Source organism: Pezoporus occidentalis, unplaced genomic scaffold, assembly GCF_034315485.1.
Source record: "Pezoporus occidentalis ecotype Australia unplaced genomic scaffold, CSIRO_AGI_Poc_V1 ctg159, whole genome shotgun sequence".
NCBI classification, from domain to species: Eukaryota; Metazoa; Chordata; class Aves; order Psittaciformes; family Psittacidae; genus Pezoporus; species Pezoporus occidentalis.
In genome coordinates, this window is record NW_026913415.1 from 480755 (window position 1) to 502019 (window position 21265).

Below are 21265 nucleotides of genomic sequence, written 5' to 3' on the forward strand. Positions count from 1 at the left end.
TGCCAGCAGGAGAATGAGCCCAGGCACCCCCCTTCCCTCCACCCCGAGACAAGAACTGGGGCAGGCGTGGGTGCTTCAGCTTCTCTTTATTGATGGACAGTGGTGCTCTGACTGCCCCAGGGGCCTGTGGAGTGCAGGGTGCAGGAGAAGGCTCTGGGGACACACACACACAACTAACATGGTGACAGTGCGGAGAGAGGGGAGTGCAGGGGAGGGGAGCACCCCTCTTCTACCCCCACCCCTGGGACAACCAAGGTGAGGGGCTGGATACACCCCAGATTTGGTCTGTGCCTCCAGCGAGGAGGGGACAGTGGAAGTGTTGGCCACCATCACCTCCCCCCTTCCCCATCACCCCAAACCCTGAGGCCAGTCCTACACTGACAAGAACTCACTATGCTGACTCCAACATCGACCAGGGCACGACTTCACTACAGGGAGAGGGTTTTAAAAAAACTAAACACTTCAAGTATGTACTTTTTTAGTGATTTAAGGTCTCTTCCCCCTGCTGCTGCTGCTGCTGCACTGGGTGGTGTTTAGCAACCTATGTCCACGCTAGGGAGAAGAACAGCGCAAGCGATGGCGGGCCTAACGCGAGGGGAGGGGAGCGAGGGGAAGGGGGAAGGAAGGTGGGTGGTGCTGGTCGGAGTCAAGTCGCTCAAGGAACGGGCACCACACGCATGGTGTTGGTGTAGCCGGAGCCGGGGCGCCAGCCTGTCAGCACGATGACCAGGTCACCGCTCTTGAAGAACCCACGTGCTTTGCCTAGGAGAGAACAGAGGGAGGGGTCAGGGGTTGTCACATCACATCACCCATCCATGCAGAGGGACACTCAAGTTGATATCAAGGCCCCATCGCTGCCCACCCCTCTGTTTTGGGCTCTGTTGGGACAAGGAGCTGAGAATTCCACAGCACAGAACTGGGAGAGGGAACAGGAAAGGAGCCACCCTGCTCTGGGCTTCTCCTCCTTCAGGACAAGCACCACGTTAAAGCCAACCCTGTTTTCTGCCAGAACCCACTCTAAGGCAGCCGTGCCAACCCTGCCGGCCCATTGCCCAAGCGGATGCGGCTGCACTCGTGCAACTGCCATCCCCTGTTTCCCAAACAGACACCGTTACCACACAGGCAGTGAGCTCCTCTCCCTTTGTCACCGGTCCCCACTGGTACCCACAAAAGCACCTTTGGGGCTCAGGACCCCCATGTCCCAACGCGCCCGATTCCTGGTGTGGCCTCACTCACCAACATTCATGCCTAAGTTAACACGGAGGTCCACGTCCTCAGCCCAGGCGTCCAGGGCTGGCTCTTTGCAGAGGACAGGGAAGATGCCGCGGTAGAGGTGTGCCTGGCGCGCGGTCTGGTCATTGCGGGTCACCGCGATGATGGGAGCCCGCGGGCGGTACCGGGACACAAGGTGTGCAGACCTGCAAGCACAACACACAGAGGGTGAAGCACCACGCTACAGGCACGGGGGGAGCCTGTGTACAGCCACAACAGCGCAAGCAGCAGCCAGGTTTGCCCAGTGAACTCCACACACCCCAGGAGGGATCAGAGGATGCCCCATGGGAGATGCTGGCAAGAGCCAAGCTCACCAAACAAGCTGGATGCTCCTCTGAATTCCCAGTTTGGCAACTGGGCAGGCCAGCACCCCTGGCAGTGGTGACCATCATCTCGCCTCCGCGTTTAAAGCACCATCTGGGTGTTTTGGTCCCGAAAACAAGCATGTATTTGTCTCCGTTGCTATGTTAAGGTGGCAAGGTGCCATTTATTCCGGCCTCTGCAAGCAGTCCCTGGCATCTCAATGGGGGTCCCTGCAAGCTCCCTCTGTTTTGAGGAGCTCATGGTTCACAAGATGTGAAGAGCCTGCACTGAGGCCATTTGCCTCCCAGCCACGTTCACCTGCTGAAGGCAGTCCCTCCACACACAGCTCTGCTCTTGCACCCAACAGGAAGCAAATGCCACTGAGGCCAAAATTTACAGTGGAAAATTGGGCTTTAAAACACCGAAAAGAGGAAGCAGCACACCCTGGGTGGGGACTGCAGGTTCCTTTTCCCTGGGCACTGCAAATGGAGATGGAAACTGCAGTATTTACAGCTCCATCTTTCCAACAAAGCACGTTAGGATCTCCACGAGCTTTTGCAGCCTCATGTAGTGGAGCCAAGCTCAGAACATTCAGGACTGCTGCTCAAAGCAGGCGGTGGCAGCCTGCTGGAAGCCCCCAGACACCCGTGCCAGCTCTCGGCCAATCCTTCCCACGCTGCCTCCAGGCAGCTCTAGGACATGCAGGTACTCAAGGGTTGTAACCAAATCCACAGCCAAAAATATTCAGAGTTCTGATGTCTTCAGAAAGGTCAAGTGTGAGGTGGAACCTTTCACAAGGAACATCACAAGCACGCGGGTGTCCAGACTCGGTGTTACAGTCACTCATTTCAGCAGGAAGCAGCTGCTTCAAACCATTTGAAGCTGTAAATTTAGGTGAAGGATTCACTGATGGTCCAGATCTTCAGGCAGACCGTGCATCTAATCGCATCTGTTTCTGCTGCTGCACTATCCCTTTGGTCCAAATCCAGTGCAAGCAATTCCAGAAGCAGTATGAGACTTAGGGTCGGACGTGCTTTGGGAATGGGCAGCCTAATTCCTCTAGATAGAAGAGCTGATCAGCTCCAGCACTCTTTCCATTGCTGGGAAAGTGAGTCTCTGCTCACACTGCTGGATGGAAATCCCAAACTCTAATGGCTCCAGTGTATCCATGTTGCTGTCACGCACCCGCAGCCAAGGCACTGAGCTCATGTGTGAGCATAGGCAGCACAAGGCTGCTGGTGCCTGCCTGGTCAGTGAGGTTAACACAGGCAGGGGCATGAGGAAGAGGAGATTTCCAACACTCTCCATTTCCCTCCCTAACAATCCTAAGCAGTGCCTCTTCACTCCTCAGGCTTAGGCAAGCAGGACTGCTGCCTGAAGGGGTCAGCAGGGGACCAAGAAATTGGATGCTACCATGAAAGGCCAAGGCCTTGATTTAAATAAACAAATAAATGAAATGGATTCTGCGTCCACTGAACGTGTTACACCGAGGATTTCTTGCCAAGAAATGTGAACTGATTTTCCCTTGACTCTTCCAGCCAGCGCTGCTGGCAGAGATGCCATTCCCACCTGGAAGGGGAGGCAGGGTTTGGTGCTGATGCCACGCTGGCAGAGGCAGGCAGAGGAATGTGGAGGTTCTCTACGTGCAGATGTTCCAGATGTCTGCCCATCTCCAGGGAACCAGCACTGCAGCAGGGAGCTGGGCTCTCAGTCGCTGCCAAAGCCTGGCTTCACCACTATGGCTCTCCTTTCAAAGCCATCTTTATGCGAGTCTCCTTCCCCCACCCTGTCACGAGGTTGGCTTGACCTGGGGGAACCTGTCACCTCCTACCTTCCGGACTTGGTGAGGACAATAATGGCCCCGCTGCAGCACTTGAAGGACGCTTCCACAGCGCCAACAGCAGCGGCCTCCGTGGGATCACAGTTGAGGGACGTCAGACGACGCAGTTCCTCAAACAACTGCCTGTGAAAGATGGCGGCTTCGGCCTCGCGGGCAATCTATAAGAGCAACACGCGTTCGGGAAGACAACACAACGCTCACGTCAGGCGCCCCGGGCAGCAGGGCGAGGTGCTCCATGGCGAGCTGCCACACAAACACCGTGAGCTTTGACACGGGAGGTGCCAATCAGAGAGCACAGATTATGTGGGGCAATGCCGCAACACGCGGGCACCCAAACAGCACCCGGTTGGTTAGAGAGGAACCAGCTGGTCCTCAAGGTTTCTTTGCTGAACTGGTGGCACCTCCGGAGTCACCTCACCCTGCCGAGCCCACACTCGGTGACATTCATGCCAACTGCCAGGCACTCTCGCTCTGCTCCTGCCTACGGAGTCCCTCCCTGCCACAGAGAAGAAGTCAGCTCAGACCGCAGCAGTTGCACAAGGCTGACAGGGCGGCAGCAAACCGCTTGCTAAGCATTGGCAGTGCTAAAAGGGAGCGTGTTCATACTCATGGCACCAAGCCCCCTCTCTGAGCCCTACCTGCCAGACTCGGTCAGAACTATCAGGGCTGGAGCTAAGCACTTAAAAGAGGCCTCCACTGCGCCTACTGCCATGGCATCAGCAGGGTCTCTGTTGTTAACATTGAGGCGTAAAATCTCTTCGAACAGCTGACGATGGAACATTGCGGCCTCAGCCTCACGAGCGATCTGCAGCCCCGAGCAGGAGCAACGGAGGAGGAGAGAGGAAAGAAAAGGAGGAAAGATACACCAGAGGAACATGAGATCACATTAATTGCCTTAACTGTCATAGTAATGCATGCGAGAGGATATTAAAGGTCAAGCTGTGAAGCTCTTCTTGGCTCTCAGGTTGGGAGTTTGCTGAACACAACCCAGTAACACCACAGCCACGCTGGCTGCTCCACCACAGCACTGAACTGGTGGGCACTGGTCATGGGGCCAGCATTCCATAGGTGGCATTCCTGCTGTGTTTTGGAGCCTTTTCAGAGCAGGCAAACACTGACTGCTTTTCAAGGCGCGGAGCAAGCCAGCTCAGAGTCAGAGCGCTTTGTTGCAGCTGCTTATTACTTCCTTCAGAGACTCTCATGCCATCTACCAGCTTGCTGATGGCCCTGCCCACAGCAACTCAAGAGGAAACCTCTGTGAGTCCATGTCTCCTTCTCAATACCCACCCAACACCACACAGCACTGCTGGAACAGTTTTCATGCAGCCAGCACACCATCAGTGCGCTTTCAACATCACCCTGAATTTGGGAGACTGTGTCTCTCAGCTTCACTAGATTTAGTTCAGCTTGAGTGCCAGTAAAGACTTAGTTTAACCTGAGAGCCAATAAAGTTTCACCTTCAAGTGCTACAACTTCTCTTTCGGTAATAGAGAAATAAAGATAGGAACAAGTCTTCCTTATAGGGTTGTCACAACATGTTGGGGTGTTTGTACAGTGCCAGACAAGGTAAGGAAGCACATCTAAGGGCTTTCTGTTCAGGCTAAGCATTTGCCACAGGTTCAGCGATCTGTTCATCCTCATGTTTTAGAGACAATTCTCATCTCAGAAGGCTGCATTAGCCCCTGACAACCCAATAAAGAAGGCTTCTGGAGACCAGAAAAGCATGCAAAGGTTCATCATCTTTTTGAGGACAACTCCACCCAGTTGTTGCTTTGGAAATTGAGCAGCCACTACACAAAGCATGACGAGTTATGTTTGAGCAGAAAGTGCCATTAGAGTAAATGGCTTTGTCATTAGACCCCTTCCAAATATCAATTTTGCTATTCTAATGTTAATTAATTGCTTTACATGATGCCAGGAATTATCTCTCTACCACAGGTATCAGTTTAAGCCAAAGTAGTTAAGTATCTTATGTCTAAAAATACCAGGACACATGTGACAGGCAGGAACAGCAGCCCAGTCCTTAACTCCACACCACCACTGCCATTACTCACACAGAAATGGCCAGAGGGGTTCCAGCTGTTACACATGCAGAGGTACCAGGGTGAAGGTGGGAGAGAGGAAAACAGCAGCTATCTAAACCTCGGTCCTGTCAGACAGCATGGCCAGGGCGACATCTGAAGATGACTGCGGAATGTGGACTGGAATTGGAAGGAATCCCACTCCCACCAGCAGAAAACAGCCTGCCCAATATTTGGAAGCTTGCTACTAGAGGCACACGGTATTTTTGTCACAGAGGTGCCAAGTACTGAAGAGCAAATTTGTTTCCAAGAGGACCATGAAAAGGGATCGCTGAGCAAACCACTGTGGAGTCCCAGGAAAGCTGCTGGGACAGGGATGGACAGGTCAGGTCTCTTAGAGGTGCAGGGATACTACACAGAGCAGACCCTGACCTGACAGCCCATGTTTACTTTCTACCCCTCACTACAGAGGGAGCTTTACTTGGAATACTCCAGTAGCAGCACTGTATTAAGTACATAAACCCGAAGTGACACCAGTTTCAGGCCAGGGAATGCACAGAGGAGCCCCTCTTCACCAGAGCTCTCTCCCTGCTGTGTCCACCTGGCCATTTCCAGTGGAAATATTCAGCCACTCTGGCCATGCTGCAGAAGTACAGACCGTGGTTACCCAGGGCACTATTGCTGGGGCTTCTCTCAACTAACACCAAGCCAGTCAGCTCAGAAAGGGGCTGTGCTTCTACCATCGCAGAGTTGGCACCCTGCTGCCTGGGCCATGTTATGTTAAACAAAGTGGATCTGTATTTACTCTTCTGCACAGAAGGCTTAAACCTGCAGTGTTTCTCCAGCGACCTGGCAGAGTAACACCACAATTCCCAGGTCTGCAGCAAGAGGGAAGCACATGCAACGGATCTTGAGCTCAGGGTACAAGTACAATACAACCTGCCTGAGCCTAGGAATTAATGTCAGAATGGAACCCCAGATAGAAGGCTTCCTGCAGCAGGTTTCCAAGCCTTAGCAGAAAGTCAGCCCTTGTGATTTAGGAGGTGAAAACTGAGGAAGAACCTTTCAGTTGCATCGTTAGTGTTCAGCCTGTAAACCAGCAGCTACTGGTTACATGAAGTCATATTTTGCACTTTCCACTCCAAAAACCCCCAACACACATATTGCCCAGATAAAAGATTACTTCCATAATGCGCTGCAAACAAACACTAGCTGAGTTGATTTATCTCTATAACCTGAATTGCACATAAAACTGGTGGGAGTTAGCACTGCTGCAAGTCACAGCACTGGTAACTGAGGAGAAGCAACACTTGGGACACTCATCAGGTTTCCATCAGCCGCAGCGCGAGCTGGGTGAACTCGAAGCAGAGCAGAGGTTTCTGGCAGTTCAGGCATGGAAAACCACGGTGCTGTCAGTACTCATGCAACACACACCCCAACCCTGAGCACACAGTGCTGCAAACCAGGCTCAGGAGCCTCCCCCACCCCCAGAGCCAGCCCACACCTTCCATTATCTACAGATAAACCGCTTAAGGGGCTCCTCGACCTTGGAGAAGAGCAAGGCATTTAACATGCCACAACAAACAGGGCATTTGAAGAAACTCACGCCAAGGTAACGGCAACCTCCCTCTTTACCCTAGCCTAAACAAGAATTAAGTGTGAGAAATGTGAAGTTGAGATTCTGGAGCACTGCAGTGCAGTTCTCAGCTCTGCCTGGCCATGCTTGGGAGCACGCAAAGTGAGGTTTTTCAGGCCCTCAGGACCACACTAGGTAAAGAAACACTCACAGCGTGAAGAAACAGCCTCAAGCTGCCCCAGGGCAGGTTTAGATGGAGCTGAGGAACAATTCCTTCCCCAAAGGGTGCTCAGGCATTGGAACAGGCTGCCCAGGGCAGGGCTGCAGTCACCGTCCCTGCAAGTGTTCACACACTGTGTAGAGCTGAGGCCCTCAGTGCCATGGGTTAGTGGTGGCCTTGGCACTGCTGGGGAACAGTTGAACTGGATGAGCTTAAAGGGCTTTTTAACCCAGCTGATTCCATTGCTTTGGACTGTGAGGTGCTGCCACCCAGCCCAAGTCACATTTAGATCTCCAGCTGCCTGGCTCAGGTGGCAGATGGGAGCAATGAAGGACTGCTCCCAGGAGCCAAGGCCGTACTCACAGCGTGCTGCATGCGCACAGCCTCCAGCGGGTAGTCTCCCTTGGCGGTCTCTCCGGAGAGCATGATGCAGTCAGCTCCATCCAAGACAGCATTAGCAACATCACTGCCCTCAGCGCGGGTCGGGCGAGGCTTCTTGATCATGCTTTCCAGCATCTGGAAAAGAGGAAAGCCAAAGGAATCAAGACACTGCAGAAGAAAGCTGCTGCCTTTTCACTAGCGCACTTCAATGTACTTTATATATAGGGCAGAAGACAGAGTGCAGCTTGAAAAATTCTACCCTGTGTACGGGATGGTGAGGGACCAGTTTTGAATTAAAGCATCTTCCTGCAAGAAAAAACAACTCATTTAATTTTGTTTCTGTTCCTCATTCACTCCTTTTCCGGGGAGATTTAACCCACACAACACCAATGACCCAATACTCCAACTTTCCAATTGAACTTTCCAGCACAGGGCTTGGCCCAAGGAACTCTGAGCTCTCTAGAAGCTGAAATCCAGCCATATGTTCCCAAATTAATACCTAGGGGGTGGTTTTTCTCATCTAGGGAAAGGAGAACAGCAAGGTCTTACACCAACTAAAGTCACCTTCATCCAATGCAAGATCTTAACATGTAATGTCAGAACAGCTGCCACCTGCCTCCTAAGCATTTGCTCTGAGGAGAGCAGCAAACAACAGCTTTCACGAGAAAAAACTCCTCCTTCTCATTAGCCCCTTCTCCCAGCAGCCAGGGTCCCTCCACACACCACAGCCTGGCCAGCTCTTCTGTCTTGCCCAAGTGCTCAGCTTCCCCCAGCTGCAGCTCACCACTGGGCAAACACCACTCATGAAACACCACCTGAGGCTGTGTTTCAGCTGCAATACAGGAAGAGGAAGGAGCATACACCACTGTGACACAGCCCTGCCTGGTGGCTACAGTTTAGAGACACCTTTTGCTTTCACAGCCTATGCACAGAGCAAGTGCAGCCAGGAAACCAGTCCTCCCAGTGCCTGAGGACTAGGCACACATGACATCTACTGGAACCAGTGAAGCTGAGCACCAGCTCTCCTTCTCCCACTCCCAGAATAATGAGGGGATGGATCCTTCCCTCATTTCCTTCTGATGCTGCAGTGTGCGCATATCTTTTAATACACCTGGGAACCTTCGCAAGTGTTCTGTTAGACACAGATGTGCTGCTACAAGATGCCAAGGCAAAAGCACATGCCATCTTCTTCCCCAGAATTTGGTTATTCAGCCCAAAAGGCTCATTATGCCTTCAAGGGGTAAAACCTTCAGCAGCCACAGAGGTCCTGTAACCTTCCTGGTGAAGATCTCAAACATCTTTAAAGCAGCACCTCAAGCTATGAGCAAATCCTCTTTGCCCTAAGCATCTCACTCTAGCAAACGGTCACACCATGAGAGTTACTGATATTCACACCCTCTTTTCCCACTGCATTTCCAGTACCTGAGTGGCACAGATGACGGGCTTACCAGCCCTGTTGCAGCGCCCAATCATCATCTTCTGGGCAAGGAAGACCTTTTCAGCAGGGATCTCGATGCCCAGGTCACCACGGGCCACCATGATGCCATCGCTGGCCTCCAGGATCTCATCAAACCTGACAGCAAGAGAAGAGGTTTGTTACCCCTCCATGCCATTCCGGTATCCTGGAATGCCAAGGCAGGAGGAAGAAAACCAAAACCAAGTCACAACACGTAGCAAATGCCACATAAAACTTCCTAAAAACTCACCTGCGCACACCCTCATGGTTCTCAATCTTGCTGATGATCTTGATGTTCTTTCCCTTTTCCCCTAGCACGTTCCTGACAGCATGGACATCAGCAGCTTTGCGGATGAAGGAAGCAAACACTATATCCACATTCTGTTCCACGCCGAATTTTAAGTCCTGGATATCCTTCTCGGAGACTGCAGGCAGGTCGACCGCGGCGCCAGGCAGGTTCACTCCCTTCTTGCTGCCCAGCATGCCGCCGTTCTCCACCTCCGTCATAACATAGTCCTTGCCTGAAAGGGATGGGTTCCTACAGTCAGTGTTTACCAGAAGCTCCCTGCTGGAGCTCCCACACCACCTCCCTGCCTCAGAGCACAGTGCCAGTAGCGACCACACACAATAGAAAGCACATCATCTGTCTATGCAGAGCATTTATGTAACACACAAGCTTGCAAGTTACCCATGGCAGCACAACAGGCTGGCCTAAAACCCCTCCTGCGCTGCTCTTGGAGAAGATGCCGTTTGTTCCATGCAGGAGGTTGGGACTGCCTCTCCCAAAAAAGCTACCAGGCTGCCCTTGTGCACACACAAGTCCTGTCATTCCAAACTGAGATCCTGAAAGCCTCACCTCCATCTCCGTACACTCCAGGATTTGAGGCAACACCTTGAGGCTAGAGTGGTTCAGGCAGCACTACAAAGGACTAATCCCCACCCCTACACTACCAATTAAAGCCAGCCCTGTCTCTAGTCACAAAACTCAGGTCTACACTGTAAAACTAGTTAAATCCTGCATAAAAGTATAAATTAGCTTCACTGAACAGCCTTTGATCATGAGCACTGTATATCCCTTCCACACATTCATCGCTGAAAAGGGGGTTCAGATGACAGTCCAGTGAAACCAGATGAAGTTTTTGGACACTTGCTATACTTGAGGTAGAAAACATTTTGTTCAAATTCTCACTGTGGCATTAAGACCCATTTACTCATTGAATCATACCATAGAATGGTTTGGGTTAGAAGGGTCCTTAAACCTCATTCAGTTCCAACCCCTGCCACAGGCAGGGACACCTTCCACTAGAGCAGCTTGCTCCAAGTCCCTGTGTCCAACCTGGCCTTGAACACTGCCAGGGATGGGGCAGCCACAGCTTCTCTGGGCACCCTGTGCCAGCGCCTCAGCACCCTCACAGGGAAGAGCTTCTGCCTAAGAGCTCATCTCAGTCTCCCCTCGGGCAGGTTAAAGCCCTTCCCCTTGGCCTGTCCCTACAGGCCCTTGTCCCAAGCCCCTCTCCAGGTTTCCTGCAGCCCCTTCAGGCACTGGAGCTGCTCTCAGGTCTCCCCTTCAGGAGCCTTCTCTTCTCCAGGCTGAAGAACCCAAACTCTGTCACAGCCCGTCCTTTAATACCCAACTGCGAGCAAAAAAAAAAACCAGTTACCAGAAGGAAAGCACAAATATGTTCAGAGGAAAAACCAGACAGGCATAGCTGAACAGCTGCTACCCACCTCTCTCCTTAACCAGCAAGGAAATCAGACCATCATCCACATAGATTTTGCTGCCAATTTCTACGACCTTGGTGAGGTTCTTGTAGTCCAACCACAGGACGTTCTCGTCGCATTTCTCCATGAAGGCATCATCCAGGGTGACTTTGAGAGATGAACCCTTCTTCAGCTCCACTTCTGCTGTGCCACTCTGCGTGTCAAAACATGCAAAAGCACTAAAAACCAGCACGCAACCACCTCCCAGCCGGCAGCTGATCATCCAGACCTGGGTAGATGGCTCAATACCTTGGCCCACAGAGACACTTTTCATTTGGGAAGGCCACAGGCATATCAGGACATCCAGGATCACATGGGAAAAAAGACAGGGAGAAAAGGCAGAAAGAGCAACTTACTCCCTTAATGAGTCCAGTTCGGATTTCAGGTCCCTTGGTATCCAGTGCAATAGCCACAGGTCTGTAGGTGATGGGATCAGAAGCAAAGCTCTCTGTAGCTTCTCGCACATTCTTGATTGTGCCCTCATGATACTGGCAAGGAAAGAGATGGAAACTTTCAGGCCATTTCTACACCAACACTTACGAAAGATATCACTACACACCCCAAAAGCTGCCCCAGCTGACAGCTCTGCTCTTGCACTATATTCTATTTCAGTTGGAGCTTGAGAGTTTAATTCAGACTGAGCCTCCAGAGAAGCAGTGCATGAGGATACAGTGGCCTTCCCCACATGAAAGTGGAACCCAGCACTTATATGGTTGTGCCTTCCCTGGCCCCACTTGTAATCCCAGAAGGAAAACTCCAGCAGACAGCCCAGGCAGTTAATTTTCCACCAGGACACACACTTGTCATCTTAAGATGGCCCACCAACCGACAGGCCTTTAAGAACACTTCCAGAAGCTCTGCCCCAATACTGACTGCCCATGGCCTTCTTCATGACCCCTCTCACCAGTCCCACACATGAGCAGACAGACAAGCTCTCTTAAGGACTCTTAAGCTTCAACTTCCCCTGAAGATAAAGGATTTGCTGAGAGCACATTATCTATTTAAGTATTCACATTTTATTTTGAGACCCAAAGCAATCACAGCCGGAAGTTCCAAGATTCCAGCACCACACACCCAACTTCCCAACTTCCACATGTGCAAAAGCATTTTGCTAATGCTGCCTGTGTCCAGACAGTCAGTTCTGTTGGGAAACTCCCATCCAAATAACCTCAAACAAGCTTCAGATGACCAGCAGATCGGTTTACTTTACTTGCTTAAACAACATAAAGAGATAACCTTGACTGCAGATTGTATAACACTTGACAGACTTTTGTAGATAAGAAATACCCTTTCCCCTCTCATTGACAGACCAGCAGCTTTTGCTCTGACTCACCTGGCAGCACTCTGTTCCCCTCATGCCAGCATGTCACCTGCCTTGACATGAGGCCTGCATGCCCACTTCATGATCACAGGGACAATATCCCAGCACCAGGAAGGCAGGGCCGGAAAAAGCTGTTCTAAAGTTCATGTGTGTGCCCTCAGCCATAGATACGCTGTAATAGCTAACTCTAGAGCAGGAAGTGTAATTTAGTTTATTGATTGAGGGGGAAAGCTGAGACTGAGAAGGCCCCAACCCTTCCCACACCACAGTGTAGGTGTGTGCAGTTCAGGAATCCTGCCTGAACGGTGCCATCGTGTTTACCTGGTCCCAGCCTCCAGGGATTTTTACTTCTTACTTTCGTAACAAGGAGTAACTTGTTCCTAGGAGTCTGGCTTCCTCCAGGGTTACATATGCAGAACAAGAATCTGGGCAGAGCTGGAAGTAAAAGCCATTTTCTTCTATATAAAAAGCTGGCAGCCAGGTGCTAAATCAATTCTGCTAAAACTGAAGCCCTGTTAAATGCTCTGGGGAGACACAAGAACTGAAAAGAACCGAAGCACTCGCAGTGGATGAAAACTCTTTGGGGCTTCACTAGAAACCGGAAAGTTTTGGAGGGACCAGGAGGAGGCTCAAACTTAAGACTGGCTACAGCCAACAGCCAAACAGAAGGTGACAGCAAGACCAGACTCTGCTGTAGCCTCACCTCATCTGTATGAAATGCAGAATTAGACCTCACCCAGCACAGAAAGCCACAGTCCCTGTCCTCGACCTCAGGAAACAAGTGTTCAAACCACAGTGGCAGCTCCACTGGGCAAGAATGGTGTGAGTTTAAGCACTGGCCACCAGCTGACTCCCTAACCAGCCAACAGACCAAAGCACCCCTCAGCTGCAGGGTGTGACTGCGAGGGGCAGAGTTACTCCACACTCCTCTTTCTCCCAGCAGATTCTAACTGCAGGCTATGTGCTGACGCTACCCCAGCGTCTTTAGTTGAGGTCTGATGGTTTTGCAGTTAAGCACCAGACCTTTCGATTCTGATAGCGCCCTGTGGCCTTTAAAGGCCACAAGGGTGAGAGGCCAAACTGTTACACCGCAGGAGGCTCATGGTTCAGTAAGTAAAGCCACCTACAGCTGCTACTGGCTACTGCCTGACATTTTGAATGCTGGAGGGCAGCCAGGGTAAAAACAACTCAGCAGGAAGGCTCAGGGTGCCAATTCCAGGCAACCTGGAATGGGATCCCCAGCTCCTCCAGTATCACTGAGCACCTATTTATATCAGTAAGGGCTCATCTGCCACAAACAGTGTTGATTTCTTTTGACCTTATTTCTATATGCTCACTGCACCACCTCCCCAGCATCACGGTGCTAACCTCATGACTGCCAGGAGCGCCACCAGAGCAGGTTGTCTGTGCAAAACCAGGAGCTCAATTCTTTCAACTAAGCACAGTAATTACTTCAAATCGCTAACAATTTTCTTTTGAGACAAGGTTATTCATTGATCTCCTTGCAAAACCCCCAGCAATGAAGCAAGACGAGCAACTGGTAGTTGTGTGATCCTGTGAACAGCAGGAGAGGGGTAAACACTGCTGGCTTCCGATTTTCTTAACTGACAACCAAGAGCTTTGTACAGGGAATGGCAGGACAGGAGGAAGAACTGAAGGGTTTCACAGCAGGCAATCAAGTTGCCTTTGACACTTCAGTTAGGACTGAAGTGCCAAATATCAGTTACCTGGCTTCCTGGTACAGAAGGGTGTGGAACCATCTTGAACTGCTTTCAAAACTTAACTGTTATCAGCAATTACACAGGCTCAATATGCACAACCAGCACGCTTCCGCCAAAGTTTCACCTTCCCACACCAAGACTGGTCTGGGGTGAGCTGGATTCCCCTCTTCTGTGAGAGAGGGCAGACACATGGTCCAGGAAGGCCTTATCAGCTCAGACCCACCCTTACCTCATGAGTGCCATGAGAGAAGTTGAGGCGGGCAACATTCATCCCAGATTTAATCATTTCCTTCAGCTTCTCCACCGAGCGGGAGGCTGGGCCTAGGAGGAAGAATCACAGATTGGTTTAGGTTTCAACAGGACATCAAAAGCTCATCTAGTTCCAGCCCCCTGCCATGGGCAGGAGCACCTTCCACTAGAGCAGCTTGCTCCAAGCCCTGTCTAACCTGGCCTTGAACACTGCCAGGGATGGGGCAGCCACAGCTTCTCTGGGCACCGTGTGCCAGCGCCACACCATCCTCAAAGGGAAACATTTCTTCCATTATATCTAATCTCAATCTCCCCTCTATCAGTTTAAATCCATTCCCCCTTGTCCTGTCATTACATGCCCTGAAGCACCAAGGAAGCTTGAATATTAACTTTGCAAAAATTATGAGATAACCCCCTCGCAACAGGCTGCTTCATGCGGAACAGAAAAGGTCTAATGGATACAGACTCACTCAGCACTGAATAGATCATATCTGCAGCAGCAAAGATTGTTTTAACTTGCCTTGAGAAGCTCAGCACAGCCTAAGCAGTCCTGAGCTCCCCAGCTACTGGATTCACTCCTAGCAATAACATGGGTTAGGCAGACATGGGAAAATCATGTTCTTTCAGCACACAAGTTCAGCCCTGGCAAGGGATGAAAGCTGAAACCTTCTCCCAATTTCCTTAACAAGTTTCACCACACAGGGCTTCACAGCTACAATCCTATCTAGGAATCACCTACCGATGGTGCAGATGATGCCGGTGTTCCTCGCGATGGTTGGCTCCGAGTCAATGTCCAAGCGGCACATGTGCTCCAGGAAGGTGTCAGCCATGGCAGCGTGCAGCTGCTGGGTCTGGATGAAAGCAGTCCCTGCATCGTGGTGCTTCGACATTGTTGCTGGAATCCTGTGTCTGGAAGAGAAGAAAGTGGTGCCAGGTTTAGGAATCACTCAGACTGGTTCATCAAGCAGAGACACCAACACACCCACGTGATGAATATGGAGGTAACAAGCAGGCTGCTACTGGGTCAAGCTATCTTTATGTTCCTACTTGAGAGTCTTAGATACAGGCAAGACATACTTCTATTTCCATGTCATCCCCCACATACACCACCCAAAGCTCACCTGCCTTCTATGCAGATGTTCCCTTCATAGCTTCTCTTCATTGCCAGTCTTCCCTTGGAGCTACACAACGCAACAAAATTCAAGCACTTGAATGCACAGGCAGAGACTCTGCCTCCTCCCTCCCAGCTCTCAAGTCATTTCTCCTACAGGCCTCTAGTGCACATCCCATTGCAACCGGGGAGCGGGACAGCGCGGCGCGAGCGTGACTGTAGACACTCTTACACAGGCAATCTCCTGCTGAGGAACACCTAATCATGGCAATGTTCACCTAAGCTTAACTCCCATCCTTTAAGCCTATGCCAGCAAGTAGACTTGGGCTGATTAAACACAATACCTTGGCAGAGAACACAAAGACTGAAGATCTAATACACTCACAGACTCTTCAACTGAGGATGCTGCAAGTCTGCCCTGCTCCCTGCACTACCCCTCACCCAGAGCAGCAGCAAACCACCACATTTAAAACTGCTGACTTTTCTCAATGTCTGGATGAAAACAACTCTCTCAACTCGGGCTCCTTGCCTCTACAGGACTAGAGCATTCCCACAACACAGGAACAGCCTGCAATCCCAGGAGAAACCTGAACTGAAGCTTAACTGTCCACTAGGATGGGAGGAGGTCCATTCCCAGCAGCACTGGTGCCCCTGGGCATTCCTAATGGCTCACTTCCGGCTGCACCATAGTCCCTGTGCTCTCAAGCAGCAGTGGCAGCTAAAAGCTGTCTGTCCTCTTCGACGTGCTCAGGCAAGACTGCTGACTTTCCAAGAGCCTCTGGTAAAAGTGATGTAAGGTGGTGGCTGCTGGCATGGGCAGATCATCAGCTCTGACTTCAAACAACACTTCCACTACAAACACCATCCCCTGGGCACAGAGGGGATATTCAAAGCAGGCTGCTCTTCCAGCATAAGCTGCCTTCACCTAGAAGACAGACCTTTAGTGTGGTGCTGAGGGAAACACAGGCTGCTGTGCAGGTGTGTTCTGCCTGCTCCAAGCAGACATAACCCCCCCCCCCCGCCCAGTAACTCACAAACCAGTGTTAACTGCACACACCAGCCAGCTCAGAGCATCCAGGTTAGAAACAGAGGCACTAATAACCCCGAAAGCCTCGTCAGAGATGGAAGTCACACCTCTGAGGAACAGGCAGGAGATGCCCTGCCAGCCTGCCATGTGCCTGCCCATGCCAACGCTCCTCCCCTCCCCACGTACGTGCAGATCCTCTCGCAGGCAGCCCTGACTCACCATCGCCCCGCTCCCATGCGGCACAAAGGAGCCAGGGCAGCGAAAACCATAATTTGTCCTGGCAAAACCTCTTTTCCCTCAGCCCTGCCAGAAGCTGCTGATTCACCGGAGTCACAACAAGAAAGTCTGCCCACATAAAAAGCCGGAGAAAGTCCCTTTATTATAGGAAAAGCCGCTGCTCGCCCTGAAACATTGTGTTTTAGCCCTCTAACACTTGCTGCTGCATCCTCCAACACCTGCAGAGCAGCACAAGCTTCTCCAGATGCCAAAAACAACAAGCCTCTGCTGGGAAATCACTTCCACACAGGCGAGTGGGTCTGCATAGCCTCTGCGAATGAGGGATATGAAACAACAGGATCCCAAGCTGGAAACTGCACCCAGAGCATGACTTGGGGGGGTTTAAAATAGGCAATGTGAGCTCTCATGGAAAAACCCCCACCCACTCGAGTCATTTGCAAATATAATTTTAACCCCCCTAAAGTCCTTGTAAGTACATAAAGGGAAGTTCCCAGCCAGAACCCCCTTCAGGAGCACTTCAGTGCACTCAGGAAAGTCAATCAGAGACACCATGACCTTGTCCAGGGGGGAAGAGCAGAAATGCAGCAGCCAAAACGTATCCCAGACCCGTGTGGCTGCAGCACTGTGCCATGCTAGCAACAACCTTTGCTTTCTAACATTTCCTCCTGCCTCCCACTATCCTGTATCTACAAAGCACCGACTGAGCTCTCCTGGAGGGAGCAGGCTGACAAATATAACAGGAATGTTTGGCATTTCCCACTCTGCCAGGTTTGGGGTTTTTAATTCAAACAGAGGAGCTCGGACTTTCAAGGACGCCTGAAGACACAGAGCACTCAGTCTGGGCTGGGTAATGAAGGGAGGTAAGCAATATCCTACAGAGTCTGAATGCTTCCAGCACCAAATAAATGTGAATTCCTTCCTCCAGGAATAACCATTAAATCCCCACGTTTATTACTTGGGCTGCCTGTGCTTTAAGCAAGATGCCTGGTTATCTCCCTGGCTCCTGAATGTTCTAGAAAGCGCTCATGTGAGGGCAGAGACCTGTTCTGCCGTAGTGAGGTAACTAACTCCAGCCAGCTCATCCTGCAGACCAGAGGCTCCGAAATCACTGCACCTCCTGATCAGATCTGCCCAGGGGGATGGAGAAATGAGCAGAAGCAGGAGCAATCCCCACCCTGGGCCAAGTGTCTGCTGTTACTGGTGACAGAGGGAAGAGGAAACTGCAGCAAGGACTAGCCCCAGGCAGCACCAGCATTAACCATTGCCACACCAGAGATGTTACTGCCTGTGAATGTTGCAGGCAGGCTCATGGCAGGTGATGATTTGGGTTTTACTGGTCAGCCTCACTTACACAACCTCACTGACGCTGCACAAAAACGCTGCTTACGCCCAGTGTCCCTGGCCAGAGGCAGGAATGATTTGAGTTAGCACTCACATGAGAGACGGGCAGGGTTATGAAACTGGGCAAGCCTTCAGATTCCCCAAAAGCAGCCCAGAAAAACATCAGATTTGCTCACTGGAGAAACTGAAGTCTCTCAACAACATAAAAACACAGCTCTGTGCCAAGGCAGGCTTTGATGCAGCCTGTCACCCCCTCTTACAGAGAGGGAGGCAACAGCTCTTCCCTTGCAGGAGGTAGTGTTGCACTGTTACACAAGATGGCCACCCCAAAGCCATCTCCTTTCTGCAAGGCTGGACAGGACCCAGCAGCCACCACCTGCTCCCAGTTGGTGTATGCTCTCCCCAGCAGCAAACTGCAGCTCCGCTGGGGAGAGTCCCACAACAGTCGCTGCACAGTGGCAATGGACATGCCTCTGTAGCCTCTTGGAGTTATGGAGCTGGGAGGGTCAGGACAACATCAGCACTTTCCTGCGTGCAGACAGATTAAGCCTTGCTTTAGCCCAGCCTGCCATTCCCTGAGGGCAAAGATATAAAGGAGACTTAGTAAGAAAAATTGAGTCGAAGTGACAAGCATAAGGTGTTTGGCGACTAAAAAGACTTATCTCGAGGGTATCTGTAGTGTGGGCACACCCACCGATTTAACCTTGAAGGTGCTGCGCTGACAAAGGACAAGGAGACTTCCAGCCTGGCCCCAGGCCACCAGAAACCACCTAGCTGCCTCCAGGAAGCTGTAAAGAAATCCTCTTTGCATTACAGAAGAAAGTTTTACGGTGGGTTTTCCGTTTGAATAACTCTAGATAGGAGGTCTAGATCCCTGTGCCGCATCTCTGAGGGATGGGGACCTGCTGCGCGCCTGGGCGGCAGCGCCAAGGTACTGCAGCCCCATTCCCTACGTGCCACCATCCATCACCGCGCTGCAGCGGCCCCGGCACCTCCTTCCCCCTGGGAGAAGGAGATAAAGGCCCAGCACGTGGTGCAGCCAGCCCGGGAAACGGCTTATTCCTCTCAAATTACCAGTCTGGTGTGCAGAAAAGGAATTAACGCCGGCAGTGGATCACTCCAGTAAACTGGGCTTATCACAAAATTGACGGCTTGGGGCAAATGAATAAATAGGCAGTCGTGGAAAACGCAGGCCACAGTCTCCACAAGCTCTTTATCTAGTGAAAGTGAAGTTTCCTGGATAAGTTTTGCAGGCAAAAGACCGCACTGCAAACACGTGGCTCATAGCAGAGCTTCCTGCCTCACCTTTGCTAACAACACATGGCTTGGAAACAGGTTGGCACTGGCATGAGCCACGAGGCCAGCAAACTTCACTGCTCTACATAGCCTAAATTCTGCTTTATAAATGGGATGTCAAGCATAAAATTACCTCCTATGGGCTGACTTATTGCACTGAAACCCTCGAGTTTCCCAAGAGGTATCTGGGTAACTAAAAAACCTCTTTGTCATCCAACCTTCAGGCCAAAGCAGGTCAGGCTTAGCAGCAGCCCTTCACAGGAGGGGGTAGCCAGGAAGTTAAGGCATTAACATCACAAAAACCTCCAAAAAGCAGTGATTTCTGTTAACCTGGGAGCCGCTGATAACTAGCTGTCTTATCAGAACAAAGCAGGGCTTTAGAGGCTGCCGTATACTTTTACGAGTCCAAGAAGACACTCCGAGGTTGCCATTGTCTGCCGATAAAAGCACTATTCATGCCTGCAAAGAAGGTTTCAACACGTTTTAAAGGTTTCCACAGTTCACGGGACTGTCTAAATCAATCGGACGTGTTAAAGCAGGCATAATTACGGGAGATGATTAATGCTAAAAGGGCCATCTCTTGCGGAGGAAGAGAGGGAGGGATAAAGAGGCTGCAGCATCGCTGTGAGTCCAGCGAGCCGTACGCTGATTTAAGCTGATGCCCTTCAGAGTCGGCTCTTACGTGAGCGCCGGCACGGGGCTGACGGGGGGGGGGGGGAGGAGGGAGATGGGGGGGGAGAGAGGGAGATGGGGGGGCCGGCACAGCGCTCCGCTCCCGCTCCATCTGACTCAGCCTCCCAGAAGACTCCGGTCCAGCCGCGGCCACCAGGAAGGCGGCCGGGATGTTGCAACCGGGGCCCCGAGCTCCACCTCACAGCATCGCTGCGGGACACACGCGGCCCCCGCCACCCCCTGCCCCGGTACCCGCCTCAAGGACCGACCCCCCCCACACAAACACCCCCACACCCCCCCCTCTGCCCCGGGGCGGCGGGACCAGGATGCTCCGGGCGGCCGGGACTCGGCCGCGGCGCCACGTGCTCGGCGCCGCGAGACCCCCGCATGCGCGCGCCACCACACACACACCGCGCCCCCGCCTGAAGGAGACCCCTGCCCAACAGCGGGAACGGGGATGCCGCTGATGATGGCGGCGGCGGAAGGTGCCGCGGCGGGTACCGCCACCCGCTCGCCGCCGCCCGCTGCCCCTCAGGCCGCCGTTACCTGCCGCAGCCCGGCCTCGCCCCACGCCCGTCCGCTCCGAAAGCCGCCGCTCCTCTGCGCACCGCCCCGCCGCCCCGCCAAGGTGATCCCGGCGGCCGCAGCACCGCCCCGTGCCCCCCCAACGGATCCCTCCGCCGACCGCCCCTGGGGCGGGAGGAGGCGGGGCGGCGGGACTCCTTTCTCCGGCGGATGCACACGGCCCTCAAAAGCCCTATAGCGCAGCACGCAGCCGGAGCGTGGCCGCCGCCTTAAAGGCGCCGCGCCCCCCACAACTGTCAGCACCCCGCCCGCTGCGGGGCGCTGGTGGGCCCAAGGGGCTGGGGCTGCGGCCCCTCTCCCCGTGGGGGCAGCGGTGATGAGCGTTCGGGGTTGCGGTGGGCCATCCTGAGCCTCGTAACTCCCCACCCTGAGGATGCTGGGGAACCGGGAATCATGGAATGGTTTGGGTTGGAAAGGACCTTAAGATCATCCACTTCCAACTGTCTGCTGTGGGCAGGGACACCTCACACTAAACCATGGCATCCAAGGCTCTGCCCAACCTGGCCTTGAACACTGCCAGGGACAGAGCATATTGTGGCCCTGATCATGGGGACATGGAGATGGGAGCATGGGGACACCAGGCTGGAGGGCACTCTGGGCTGGGGACCCTGTGATGACACCCTGGGGACACAGTGTGGGGCACCCTGTGCCAGGCCCATGGGGAACTTGGGCTGGGGACCCTGAGGATCCCATGCTGGAGGCACTGGGAATCCTGCCCCGGGACCATGGGGAACTTTTGCTGGGGACATTGGGGACCTTCTGCACTGGTGGAGACATGTCACTGACATGGGGACCTGCCATGCATACCCCCTGTGGGGACACTGTGCCATCCATGTGGGGACTCAAAGTGGTCACTGTGTTCTGGGACCATAGGG

The 21265-nt window shown here is 52.6% G+C and overlaps 1 protein-coding gene across 3 annotated transcripts; it reads right to left on the bottom strand.

The window, feature by feature from the left end:
- Positions 1 to 67: 67 nt before the first annotated feature.
- On the bottom strand, positions 68 to 20500 carry PKM (pyruvate kinase M1/2). 3 transcript variants are annotated; one of them, XM_062612122.1, is made up of 11 exons: positions 20352 to 20500; positions 14861 to 15030; positions 14102 to 14193; positions 11187 to 11318; positions 10798 to 10984; positions 9320 to 9590; positions 9036 to 9186; positions 7596 to 7748; positions 3407 to 3573; positions 1237 to 1418; positions 68 to 762 (listed from the first exon to the last, which is right to left on the bottom strand). In XM_062612122.1, exons 2-11 carry the CDS (start codon positions 15009 to 15011, stop codon positions 656 to 658), a joined length of 1593 nt encoding a protein of 530 aa, XP_062468106.1. In that variant the 5' UTR covers positions 15012 to 15030; positions 20352 to 20500; the 3' UTR covers positions 68 to 655. The 3 variants fall into 3 exon arrangements, with proteins under 3 accessions (XP_062468106.1, XP_062468105.1, XP_062468104.1); XM_062612121.1 differs by lacking the exon at positions 20352 to 20500 and adding an exon at positions 15243 to 15302; XM_062612120.1 differs by lacking the exons at positions 3407 to 3573; positions 20352 to 20500 and adding exons at positions 4054 to 4220; positions 15243 to 15293.
- Positions 20501 to 21265: the final 765 nt, after the last annotated feature.